Source organism: Notolepis coatsorum, assembly GCF_963971535.1.
Source record: "Notolepis coatsorum genome assembly, chromosome: 17".
In the NCBI taxonomy this organism is placed as follows: Eukaryota; Metazoa; Chordata; class Actinopteri; order Aulopiformes; family Paralepididae; genus Notolepis; species Notolepis coatsorum.
In genome coordinates this window covers 33,679,977-33,693,238 of record NC_140181.1, presented here as the reverse complement: position 1 = coordinate 33,693,238, position 13,262 = coordinate 33,679,977, and the positions used below count along the sequence as shown (strand labels likewise).

Below are 13,262 nucleotides of genomic sequence, written 5' to 3'. Positions count from 1 at the left end.
CAGATTCAGAGCTTGTATCCATTGGATCAAATGGGAACTAAACCAATGAGCTCAGAGTATGTGAGGCGGGCAGTCAGACAGGAAAATGTATGTCCTCAGTGAAAACTCAAGACCACATCATTCATAGTCTCATGTAGCCAGACCTCTCTCCACACTACGTTAGCGCCAAAGAGAGGTCTGGCTGAACCTATTGTGACAAGCCTGGTGGTGTTCAGGCTCGACACAGACCAAAACAAACAATTTCAATGTCCACACAAGCACATGATCAATTTCACATGAGCAAGACAAGCAATTTACTGAAACTAATGAGAGTGGTGAAACTGAGATCTGGACTGCAGTACACATGCAAGGTCTGGTTTGAGAGCAGTGGTTAAGAGGCGTAAAATATCGAGCAGGTGGGAGTCAGTCTGGACCTCACGCCAGGGTTCGAAATTAACGGGGGCTTGGGGCAAAATGCCCTCGAAAATTGACCAAATGCCCTCGAAAATCAGTTAAGGGGGGCAAGAAAAGCCCCAGACAGTTTACTAATTATATATATAATTATATATATGCTCTACAGTGCGAGCATTTCCCTCGTATTTGCCCCTAATAATATGTGTGTGTGCGAACCGGAAAAATCATTTACTTGCAGTGTGCGAGATGAATGAAGATTACAAAACAGCTCCGCTGTTAATAGTTCAGAAACTGGACTGAAATTCAGTTTTTGGGTGGAATGCAAGGAGGGAGGGAGGCGGGGCCCGCTGCGTGTTACAGGGTGCTTGAGAGGTGCGAACGCAGACAGACAGAGAGCTCTGCTCTGCTTTCATCAAGCATGCATAGTGTAACTTAAGTTACACTGCTATCTTAACGTTAGCAAGCTAAGCATCTGCATAGCGCGACCTGTGTAACGTTAAGTAACTTGTGTTCGGCGGAGAAAGACCGTTCCATTTGTAACACAACTTCAAAGAATAACATCCAAATCCGATCCCGATGCGCATTTCCTTCATTCCACAGCGCTGAGCGCGCAACGTATTTCATTGATAGATCTGGCCAGAGCCTATACTCACAAACGTTCCAGTGCTGTCTTCCTGATGATTTTAATCCAAACGTCCATTCAAAACTTGTATTATGAAATAATTCTGGGATGTCTGACTATTTCCCTATGCATTGGTGCGAATTCAGCGGACAGTCCATAGAGTCCATGACATAATAAGTTCATGAGATGCTCTGTTCTTTTGTTGTGTTTGAGGTGGATGTTGTTGCGTGTGTGGGGTTTTTCATGTATCAATTTGAAACAAGCCTCTTGGCTGTTGGAATTAGGGATGTTAAAAATAAAATAGCTAATAATATTATTCAATATTAGACATTCATTGATCCAGAGGCAACCGGCTATTCGTCTGCTATTTGTAGATATATCAAGACAACAACACAACTTGCCATCAGGGACAATCATATTTAATCTATATAGAGTATGTATGTATGTATTATTTACAGATAATTGAAGGTACCTCAAAACATGAAACCAAGCCATGTCACACATTGTGTGTGTGTGTGTGTGTTACTTGAACAATTGTCACTGTGCTCTTAAATTTCTTTGTGTGCTCCTAAATTTGTATTTAGATTTTATTTATTAACATTTTATTTAGGAGCACATGTGCTCCTTGGGAAAAAGGTTAGCGTAGAGCCCTATATATAGAGACATTAACATTACGTTATCAAACATAGGGACGAAGACTGTAAAAAAAAGTGTCAACAATGTTTTATAATCTTTATGTTAATTTTCATTATAAAAATGTTGTGCCCCGAAATACAAAAAAAATTAACACTTTGATCGCCAGGGTTAAATTCATAATTTACCATCCCTCGCCAGCCCTATTTAACATGGAGAAGTTCCCCTTCTTTGCAGGGCTATAACCTTTTAAATTGTATTGCTAAATTGACATTACTATGGCCCATTCAACGTCCTATATCTATTGTTCAGGGTGTAGCAACGTTATACTTTTTCATTCACATATTCATACTAAAATACGGTCTAAAGTATAAGTATGTTTTTATCGTTTTCTGCAGCTTTCTCCAGAACTTGATTTATAGCCCTAAATGCATTATATTGATGATCAAATACAGTTTGGTAGGAATCTGTGCGAGATAAAAAATTTCAAATGGGGTGCTCCAGTAGCACACCATGTTACCGCGCTGCGTCGCGGGGCTCCGTGCTGCGTCACGGATCTGGTTGACTCCAAGTTCGATTCCCGGACTCGCCGTCATTTGCCGAATGTCTCCCCCTGCTCTCTCTCCCGTTTCACCCTACAACTGTCGGTCATGCTTGACCAGAAAAGCGATAAACGCTAAAAAATAAAGTTTAAAAAAAAAAAAAAAATTCAAATGGGCGTACTTCTAGAAGTTACTACGTATGATCTGATGATGACCGGATGGGGGGGGGTCGTTTATAATTCCGTGGGCAACGTTATATCATTCATCTAGTGTGGGTGATATGATCATTAGAGCAGTTAGTATCGAAGACATTAAAAAATAATGCTGAAACTCACCGTAGCTTCCTCTCGCCGTTGGGAGATGAGCGTGGAACAGAATTTTTTCTATTATGGGATGTCGAAATATCCGATCCATTTCCAGGTTGTATAATAGTATATACCGGTACGTCCAAATCATGTTGTTTATCGAGTTATTGGTAACGGATCACTATCCGTTGTGATCAGCTCGAGTCCTGGGACTATTAGCGAGTGGTCGGACCGAATTGAAATGAGCACCAGCTTCCACTTCCTGTTTATGCCCTGGGCGATCCGCAGATCGGCCACCAGATGGCGCTCTTGAACCGTTGTAGAGTTCAGAGGGGCTCAACAGTACATCTCATGTCTCCGGGGGAGAAATATGATTTCGATCACAGATTTTTGAAATATTGATATCAAAGACGCTGTCCAGCGTCTTTGGCAGAATGAGCATGGCGGGGAAAGACGTGTTTCAGCGTCAACGGCGATTAAAGTGTTAAGGGGGGCAAAAAAAAACTTGAATTTATTTTTTTATTTCTAACCCTGCATCACGCGACTCTTGTTCAAGTTCATAGCAGAGAATGTCTGCTCACAGATTATATGGAGAGCCGAACAAGCTCAGCATTCTCTTTGCAAGTGTTCGCATTTCTGGGTATTTACCTTTTATCCAGCTGTCGGTAAAAGTCCAGAAACTCAATTAGCTCCAACTGCAGTTGATTCGGGACAGTGTCAGGGTCCACGGAGAATGGAGATGAGAAAAGCAGCTAATCCCCTTTGATCACCAGCCATAGCTGGCTATTGAAAAAAACAGTTGTCCCACTTGTCTCTTAATGTCTGCTGATAATTCTTTAACTCTCCTGGCCATGGTGTTTCGAGCAACACATATTAGCAAACTCTTGCTTCTTTTCGGGGCAAATGCTATCCACTGCCTTCATCAGTCTTCAATAAACTCGCCTTCTGTAAAAGGTTTGCACTGTTTTGCAATTAACCTCACTACTTCATAGCTTGCTTTGGTGCAGTTTTCCTTTGAATGGCAACGCTCTGTTCGCAAATTAGGCACACCACTTGCTTATGTATTTAGTGAAAAAAACATTCTAATTTCTACCGCTCCTGGAAGCGGCGGCCCACTTCATCAACTTTTCTTTTTTAGGTGCATTCGCCATGGCTATTATTGCAGGATACATGGCCTTGCTGAATGAATGGAGTTGTATTCCAGTATTACGTGCGCAGTATAAGGTTGGCGCGCAGCATTCCTTGTCAGCATTCCGGACATAGTATGGGGGTCAAGTGGAGACAGCTATTGCTAGAGAAGGTGCTGCCACCCTGAGGTGAAAAAAGAAATTACAACTTGAACTTTTATGAATAATTCATTCTTGTTTGACGGTGCTGGCGGGCCGTTCATAATACAATTTAGGAATGAAGTCACGTTGAGATTCCAGGGATCCCTCCGAGTACCACCAGCAGGGGGCCCAAGTACCACTAGTGGTACGCGTACCACAGGTTGAGAACCACTGCCCTATCCTGTGTGTGTTCCCCCCCCCTCGCCCTTTCTCACTATAAAGGGTTCCTCCCTACATTACTCATTCTTCTCTTCCTAGGTCATTCCAGCTGATCACCTGGGGCGGAAGCCTCAGCCATGTATCTAACTCAAATCAAATCAAATCAAATCAAATCAAACTATCTTGTATATTTGATCTGTCTGGCTAATAAATCGTATTAACCAGACTCAGTTGACTGAGTAAGTTATCCATGATATTCACTATATCCTACAACACTTAACCCCTAACTGCTCCCGATGAGCAGGTTGGCACCTTGCATGGTGGTTGCTTCCGCCATCGGTGTGTGAATGCATGCTTAAGTGAATGGGTAAACTGTGAGGAACAAATTGTAAAGCGCTTTGGATAAAAAGAAACACATTGTCGCTGCCTCACTAAGCCATTTCTCCATGCATTTATTTAGTTCTAGCAATAGGCATAAATCAAACCAACAATAAATAATATCATAGAGAAGACAGTATACAGGGATTAAAGCTAAAAAATAATCTCCTGACTGAACTTTTTTCAGGCCAAGTCATATTCTTATTTTAACCTCCACTATATATTTTTATTTAATAGCGTTCGCGTTTTAAGGGAACTAGATCATTTTGAACATCTTTTCTATTGCCAGTTTGCTTTTACGTAATATCAATGCTGTTTTCAATTCATTAAATGAAACTGATTGCAAGGGTTGACTGACTTTGTCATACAAATAAACAAATCTACATACTGTAACTTTTCAGTATTGTGTATAGTTCAAATTATGTATTGTCTATAGTTCAAATTCAGTATTGTGTATAGTTCAAATTCAGTATTGTGTATAGTTCAAAATCAGTATTGTGTATAGTTCAAATTATGTATTGTGTATAGTTCAAATTATGCAGGGCTCGAAATAATTTGTTTTACTTGGTAGCACTGGTACTGTACAGTAATACAGTAGTACAGATCCTGGAAAGAGCAGTGGCCGCCCAACTGCACCAACACCTGTCCAACCATGAGCTCTATGAACCCTTTCAATCTGGCTTCAGGAAACACCACAGCACCGAGACTGCCCTCACCAAGGTCAACAACGACCTCCTCATTGCCTCCGACTCCGGTCACATCAGCCTCCTCATCCTCCTGGATCTATCTGCGGCCTTTGACACGGTCTCCCATTCCATTCTCCTCAACCGCCTCTCTGACCACCTGGGTGTTACTGGGACCGCTCTCATCTGGTTCGAGTCCTACCTCACTGACCGAAAACAGTTCATCTCCATCTGCAACTCCACCTCCACCCCTGCCCCAGTCAACCAAGGTGTGCCGCAGGGCTCCGTTCTTGGTCCACTCCTCTTCACAATCTACATGCTCCCCCTTGGTCACATCATCCGGAAACATGGTCTCAATTTCCACTCCTACGCTGATGACACTCGGCTCTACATCAGCACCTCACCCTCCACTCCTCTCCCCCCACAGCACCTCGTCAACTGTCTCCTTGACATCAAGGCCTGGATGTCATCCAATTTCCTGAAGCTAAATAGCAAGAAAACTGAGCTCATGGTTGTGGCCAAGCAGTCACTGCTCCGGAAGGTTGGAGACCTCCTCCTTGAAGTGGACGGCTGCCTAATCCACCCTTCCCCAGAAGTTCGCAACCTGGGCGTCATACTGGACTCCACCCTCTCCTTTCATTCCCAGATCAAAACAATAACCAAATCAGCCTTTTTCCATCTCAGGAACATTTCCCGACTCCGGCCATCTCTCCCCGACTCTGTAGCAGAGACTCTCATCCACGCTTTCGTCACCTCCCGTCTTGACTACGCAAACTCTGTCCTCATAGGGCTACCCAGTAATGCCCTGAACAGGCTACAATATGTCCAAAATTCTGCTGCCAGGGTTCTCACCCGCACCAAGTCCTGGCACCACAGCACCCCCACCCTCATCCACCTCCACTGGCTTCCAGTCAAGTCCTGCATCAATTTCAAGATCCTCCTCATCACCTACAAAGCCCTTCACTCCCTTGCCCCCCGGTACCTAGCGGACCTCCTCCATCCCTACATCCCGCCCCGGAGGCTGCGGTCCTCTGACTCCGGTCTCCTCTCCATCCCCACCACCAACATGCGGACCCTCTGGAACTCACTCCCTCCAAACATCCGTAGTGCTACATCCCTGCACTCTTTCAAATCCCAACTCAAAACTAGGGCTGTCTTAAATACTTCGAAGCTTTGTTCGATGGCACAAGCTTCGAACATTAAAAAAAATCGAAGTAAAAAAAAAAAAAAAAAAATCAAATTTTTATTTTTATTTTTATTTTTACTTTGGTGTGTGTGTGTGTGTGTGTGTGTGTGTGTGTGTGTGTGTGTGTGTGTGTGTGTGTGTGTGTGTGTGTGTGTGTGTGTGTGTGTGTGTGTGTGTGTGTGTGTGTGTGTGTGTGTGTGTGTGTGTGTGTGTGTGTGTGTGTGTGTGTGTGTGTGTGTGTGTGTGTGTGTGTGTGTGTGTGTGTGTGTGTGTGTGTGCGCATGGGGCCATTGGGTGGGGCCGGGGGACAAATACACTGGAGGAAAGTAACCCAGCTCAGCACTGCCCAAATTATATCATCACTATTGCCTGTTTGAAGGATATCATCCTCAAACACATATACACCACCTACACGCCTATTCTCAGTCCTTGCCCCACAATGGTGGAATGAACTACCCACCCCAGTTAGGACAGCCGAATCCCATCCAATCTTTCGCCGTCGACTAAAGACGCACTTCTTCAACCATTATCTGAAATAAAATTTAAAAAATAAAATAAAAAAAATCTAACCCTAACTAACCTTACTGTCATGCACTTGTCCTAATAAACTAACCTACACTGTAACACGCAACACTTTGATGAATATTGTTACTCAGCTGATAGAGTTGTATCCTTCCTGATGACCTGTCGTACAGAACTTGTAAGTCGATTTGGATAAAAGCGTCAGCTAAATGACTAAATGTAAATGTGAATGTAAATGCCTTGTAGAATTCCACACATAAGAAAGAAAGATACTGGGATGAATAAACAAAATAGGAAATAAAATGTAGAAATGCATGCAATACATAAATAAATATGAATCTCCATATATGAAATAGAACATTTAGATAAGGTGCTACTGAGATGTTTTGGTGAGTTCTTTGTTTTTTTGTGGAAGTAGCCCTTCTTAAAAATGCATGAACATTCACTGATAATTGGTCTGTAGTGGAGTCTACAAGGTCTACATTGCCGGACCTTGTAGAATCCGGACCTTGTAGACTGACATAATTCTGTGCATAGTTTAGTCTACACAGGCCATATTTCAAATAATCAAAATCTTACTTCATTCATCTTAAACATTCTTGATTTGGGGGATTGGTAGTTCCCATGAAATCTGAAGTTGTTCAAACGACAACAGCGATCCACCTTGAATTAAATCACACAGCCGTGTTGGCTGCGTCACAGTCACGAAAGGGGCTACTTAATTCATTAATCCAATCCACTTTATTTATAGAGCACATTTAAAAACAACAAAGTTTACCAAAGTGCTGTACAAGTCCCACAACATAAGATACAAAAAAAAAATATATATATATATATATATATATATATATATATATAAACTAAAAGGAGAAAACCTTCAAAGGAAAGAAGGGACCGCACACTCCACAGGACTCGTTTTTGCTTATTTATTGTTTGCACAACGCGTTTCGCTGTCGCTTCCTCAGGTGCTTCCTCAGGCATAGCACCTGAGGAAGCGACAGCGAAACGCGTTGTGCAAACAATAAATAAGCAAAAACGAGTCCTGTGGAGTGTGCGGTCCCTTCTTTCCTTTGAAGGTTTTCTCCTTTTAGTTTATTTATCTCTCTTGCGCTGACCTGCACCTCCAGTCGGGGTCCAACCAGATGTGCACGAGTCCTATCTAGTTTAATATATATATATAAAAATATATATATATATAAAAATATCGAAGGTCAGCCCTACTCAAAACCCACCTTTTCACCAAATTTGTAAATTACTCTTTGTTGTTACGTTGTTCCCTGTCCCCCTCCCTTAGCTGTTAAGCGCCTTGGGTCTCCTGAAAGGCGCTATATAAATTTAAGATATTATTATTATTATTAGTAGCTACAGTTACTATACCTCCAAGATGACCAGCACCCGACCCCCGGCCAATGACATCAGGAGGTGAGTGAGGTGGGCGTATCCCTCAGGAGTCACATTATACCCTCCAAGAGGATCTCCCCTAGCAGCATCAAAACCAGCCGATATGATCACCAGACCTGGGTTAAACTAGAGACACACACACACACACACACACACACACACACACACACACACACACACACACACACACACACACACACACACACACACACACACACACACACACACACACACACACACACACACACACACACACACACACACACACACACACACACACACACACACACACACACACACACACACAGACAGAGAGAGAGAGACATAGAGAGAGAGACATAGAGAGAGAGAGACATAGAGAGAGAGAGTGCACAGCGGTACTTAGGATATCCGATTTACCAACATGTTTTCAATAGATTAATCAAATATTGATGCCTTCAAATTCCCATCCCTAATCTGAGGCGATCTGTGTTTGTGCGGGGTGTGTGTTGGAATAGTCGCACGCATGCCTGTGCAGCCATTGCTTGTATTTGAGCATGCAGTGCACACATGTTTATGTCTGTGTGTGTGTGCATGTATGTACCTCTGTGGCGATGGGCATTACTACATGATGGAAGGCTGCCAGGTAATCGGAGTCTCCCATTCGTCCTCTGTTCCACGGAATGTTGACATTAAACCCGGCCCCCCGGCCCCGCCCCACCCTATCACAGTCCGCGTCCTCCGACGAAGGAAAGAAGGTTCCGTTCTCAAAACGATGGAGAGACATGTAGAGAACACTGGAGAGAGAGAGAGAGAGAGAGAGAGAGAGAGAGAGAGAGAGAGAGAGAGAGAGAGAGAGAGAGAGAGAGAGAGAGAGAGAAAGAGAGAGAGAGTGAAAGAGAGAGAGACACAGAGACAGAGAGAGAGAGAGAGAGAGAGAGAGAGAGAGAGAGAGAGAGAGAGAGAGAGAGAGAGAGAGAAAGAGAGAGAGAGAGAGAGACACACACACAGAGACAGAGAGAGAGAGAGAGAGAGAGAGAGAGAGAGAGAGAGAGAGAGAGAGAGAGAGAGAGAGAGAGAGAGAGAGAGAGAGAGAGAGAGAGAGAGAGAGTGTTTGGCTTATATCAGAAGATGTTTAACCTCTCTCCTCCTACTGGTCATCCTCTCCTCCTACCGGTCATCCTCTCCTCCTACCTGTCATCATCTCCTCCTACCTGTCATCCTCTCCTCCTACCAGTCATCCTCATCTCCTATCTGTCATCCTCTCCTCCTACCAGTCATCCTCATCTCCTATCTGTCATCCTCTCCTCCTACCTGTCATCATCTCCTCCTACCGGTCATCCTCTCCTCCTACCTGTCATCCTCTCCTCCTACCTGTCATCATCTCCTCCTACCGGTCATCCTCTCCTCCTACCTGTCATCCTCTCCTCCTACCGGTCATCCTCTCCTCCTACCTGTCATCCTCTCCTCCTACCGGTCATCCTCTCCTCCTACCTGTCATCATCTCCTCCTACCTGTCATCCTCTCCTCCTACCTGTCATCCTCTCCTCCTACCTGTCATCCTCTCCTCCTACCAGTCATCCTCATCTCCTATCTGTCATCCTCTCCTCCTACCTGTCATCATCTCCTCCTACCTGTCATCCTCTCCTCCTACCTGTCATCCTCTCCTCCTACCTGTCATCATCTCCTCCTACCTGTCATCCTCTCCTCCTACCTGTCATCCTCTCCTCCTACCAGTCATCCTCATCTCCTATCTGTCATCCTCTCCTCCTACCTGTCATCATCTCCTCCTACCTGTCATCCTCTCCTCCTATCTGTCATCATCTCCTCCTACCTGTCATCATCTCCTCCTACCTGTCATCATCTCCTCCTACCTGTCATCATCTCCTCCTACCTGTCATCATCTCCTCCTACCGGTCATCCTCTCCTCCTACCGGTCATCCTCTCCTCTTACCTGTCATCCTCCTCAAAGATGTGTTGTGTTCCGTTGCCATGGTGAACGTCCCAGTCGAGGATGAGGATGCGGAGCTTTGCATTGTGGGTAATGGACTGAGCGTAGCGTGCGGTGAGAGCAGCCGTGTTAAAGAAACAGAAACCACAGGCTCTGTCTCTCTCTGCATGGTGGCCTGGTGGGCGAACGACAGCCACACCATTACTAACCTAGAGAGTGTGTGAAAATGAGAGAGAGAGATCAGATATATTAACGGTTCTAGTATGTGGTATTATTGTGGCATTAGTGTAGTACTAGCTAGTATCTACCTGTCCTTCCAGTATGTGTTGTACTGTGTTGAAGCAGGCCCCAACAGCCAGCCTGGCAGACTGGTAGCTTTGGTTGTTGATGAAGATGGATTCGTACTCCTCTCCCAGACGACACAGATCTCTGGGTTTCATCTCTTCAGTCGCCTTGATCTGAGCTATGTGTTCCAACCTACACACACACACACACACACACAGACGCGCGCACACACACACACACACACACACACACACACACACACACACACACACACACACACACACACACACACACACACACACACACACACACACACACACACACACACACACACACACACACACACACACACACACACACACACACACACACACACACACACACACACACACACACACACACACACACACACACATATTATTGACAGTGTAAAGAGATCAAACAGCGACCTCAAGAGCCCTGTCTGGTATTGCACTTTGTTTACCTTTTTTTAGTTTTGGTCTGTAGGGCGGCGTTGCTACTGGTGTGGGAATTGTTGGGAATCTCACCATTCAATTCAAAATCCATTTTGGATTCATAATCAATTCTTGATGTTTTGAGTTACAGCGGTTACAACAGTTTAATATGTCTCAGAGAAACAAATGACAGAATCAAATGTAAACCTTGCCTGCCATCTCACTGTTCACTATCTAGTCTAGACAGAAACAGACCTGGTGACATACAGGTCTATCTAGTCTAGACAGAAACAGACCTGGTGACATACAGGTCTATCTAGTCTAGACAGAAACAGACCTGGTGACATACAGGTCTATCTAGTCTAGACAGAAACAGGCCTGGTGACTAGGGGTGGACGGTATAAACGGTATACGGTATAAACGGTATGAATTTGCTCTACGGTATGGATTTTGACTATACCGTGTAACCGGTAGAGCAGCTCTAAAATAGCAATGACGTCATGTAACCACAGCGCGACTATTTCAATCGCATTTGCCCCTAAAAATAGATAGAATTAGTCATAGATAATAGATATGTGCAAACTGGAAAAAGTTATTTAGGAGGCTTCACGCAATTGTCATTTCATAATAAACACATATCACCGCGGCGCACAGCAAGTTTCAATTTCAGTTCCTGGCATTTTTAACCAGTGGAGAAAGGTAAGAGATCTTACCTATCGTTTTTCTTATATGAATTATTCTACGTTAATAAAACATACCTGGTGATCAACTACAGTTTGCTGTAAACATTATGATATGTGTGTAGTGTTATGATAACGACGGCTGCAGCGGGAGGACGGCTGCAGCAGTGGATTTGCGAAATAGCATGCAGCTGCAGAGCCGCAGAGCCAAGGGCTCTTTCAGGTCTGGTCACAGGCCCGCTCAACAGCGCCCCCCCCCGCCCCCACCCAACGGCTGAATTGCCAATGGCTGAATTGGAGTATTGCACAGTGCAATACTCCAATTCAGCCATTAGCAATTCAGCCGTTGGGTGGGGGGCGCTGTTGAGCGGGCCTGTGACCAGACCTGAAAGCGCCCCTGGCTCTGTGGCTCTGCAGCTATATTATGCTTCTAGCAAAATCCAGCATCCAGCCCCGCTGTTTGCAATGGGAGAAGCACGGAGTCTCGACTCGGGACTTATTTTATTTGGAATATAATGACTTTATACGCAAAAGTAGCCTAGTTTTAAGTTAAAATATTATAAATCTACATGCCTTGAGGATTCTTTATATAGCCTGCCTATCAGGCAAAAAAAATTATTCTAACGGAAATACTGATACCGTGATATATACCGTTACCGTCTATGCTTCAAATTATACCGTGATATAAATTTTAGACCATACCGTCCACCCCTACTGGTGGCATACAGGTCTATCTAGTCTAGACAGAAACAGACCTGGTGACATACAGGTCTATCTAGTCTAGACAGAAACAGACCTGGTGACATACAGGTCTATCTAGTCTAGACAGAAACAGACCTGGTGACATACAGGTCTATCTAGTCTAGACAGAAACAGACCTGGTGACATACAGGTCTATCTAGTCTAGACAGAAACAGACCTGGTGACATAGCCCCATATGTAGGACGTAGCGCCATCTGTAGGAATTCACCAGCTAAACAATCTTTCGTTTTTAGATCAGGAGAAAATGTAAATGTTATTACAAGACTGAAAAACTTGAATATGAATCGATTTTGATGATAGAATCAGGATTTCACCATATGATAAGTCGCAACATACTGTAGTGTGAATTTATATTGTGTGTGTGTGTGTGTGTGTGTGTGTGTGTGTGTGTGTGTGTGTGTGTGTGTGTGTGTGTGTGTGTGTGTGTGTGTGTGTGTGTGTCTAGCAGTGTCAGCAATTATTGGCAGCCGGGCAATTTGGAGAAGACGCTGCTATCTGTATCCATGAGCTGTGTGTAAATTGTCAGGTTCATCATCCATGTGAGTCTGTAACTTTGGTTGCCATTGTCAATTTGGGCACGATTGTATCGGAATAATCCCACAATGTACAAGTGCACTGATAATATTTGTGTCCTTTAAACATTGTCTTTATGTGGACATAAATAAAGACTCTAAATGTGTGTGTGTGTGTGTGTGTGTGTGTGTGTGTGTGTGTGTGTGTGTGTGTGTGTGTGTGTGTGTGTGTGTGTGTGTGTGTGTGTGTGTGTGTGTGTGTGTGTGTGTGTGTGTGTGTGTGTGTGTGTGTGTGTACCCATGGCAGAGGGCCAGCTCCTCCTCGGTCGCTAGGCGGGCCGGTATCTGGTGGCAACGGTCGACCAATCCCAGCTCTTGGTGTTTAGAGAAGATTTGAGCAATTCTGAGAGGCTGTTCTGGGTGGTTGCTAGAGAGAATGAGATAAGGAGAGAGAGAGGGGGAGGAGGGAGAGGGGAGAGAGAGAGA

The 13,262-nt window shown here is 44.3% G+C and overlaps 1 protein-coding gene across 1 annotated transcript in view; it reads right to left on the bottom strand.

Annotated features, from left to right (window-relative positions):
• Positions 1–13,262, bottom strand: part of hdac6 (histone deacetylase 6) — an 84,883-nt gene that overhangs the window by 12,890 nt on the left and 58,731 nt on the right. The window contains exons 18-22 of the mRNA XM_084332915.1: positions 13,075–13,203; positions 10,391–10,559; positions 10,086–10,291; positions 8,736–8,928; positions 8,129–8,278 (exon numbers count right to left, since the gene is read on the bottom strand). Coding sequence (XP_084189041.1) covers positions 8,129–8,278; positions 8,736–8,928; positions 10,086–10,291; positions 10,391–10,559; positions 13,075–13,203 — 847 coding nt within the window. The remainder of the gene's footprint in view (positions 1–8,128; positions 8,279–8,735; positions 8,929–10,085; positions 10,292–10,390; positions 10,560–13,074; positions 13,204–13,262) is intronic.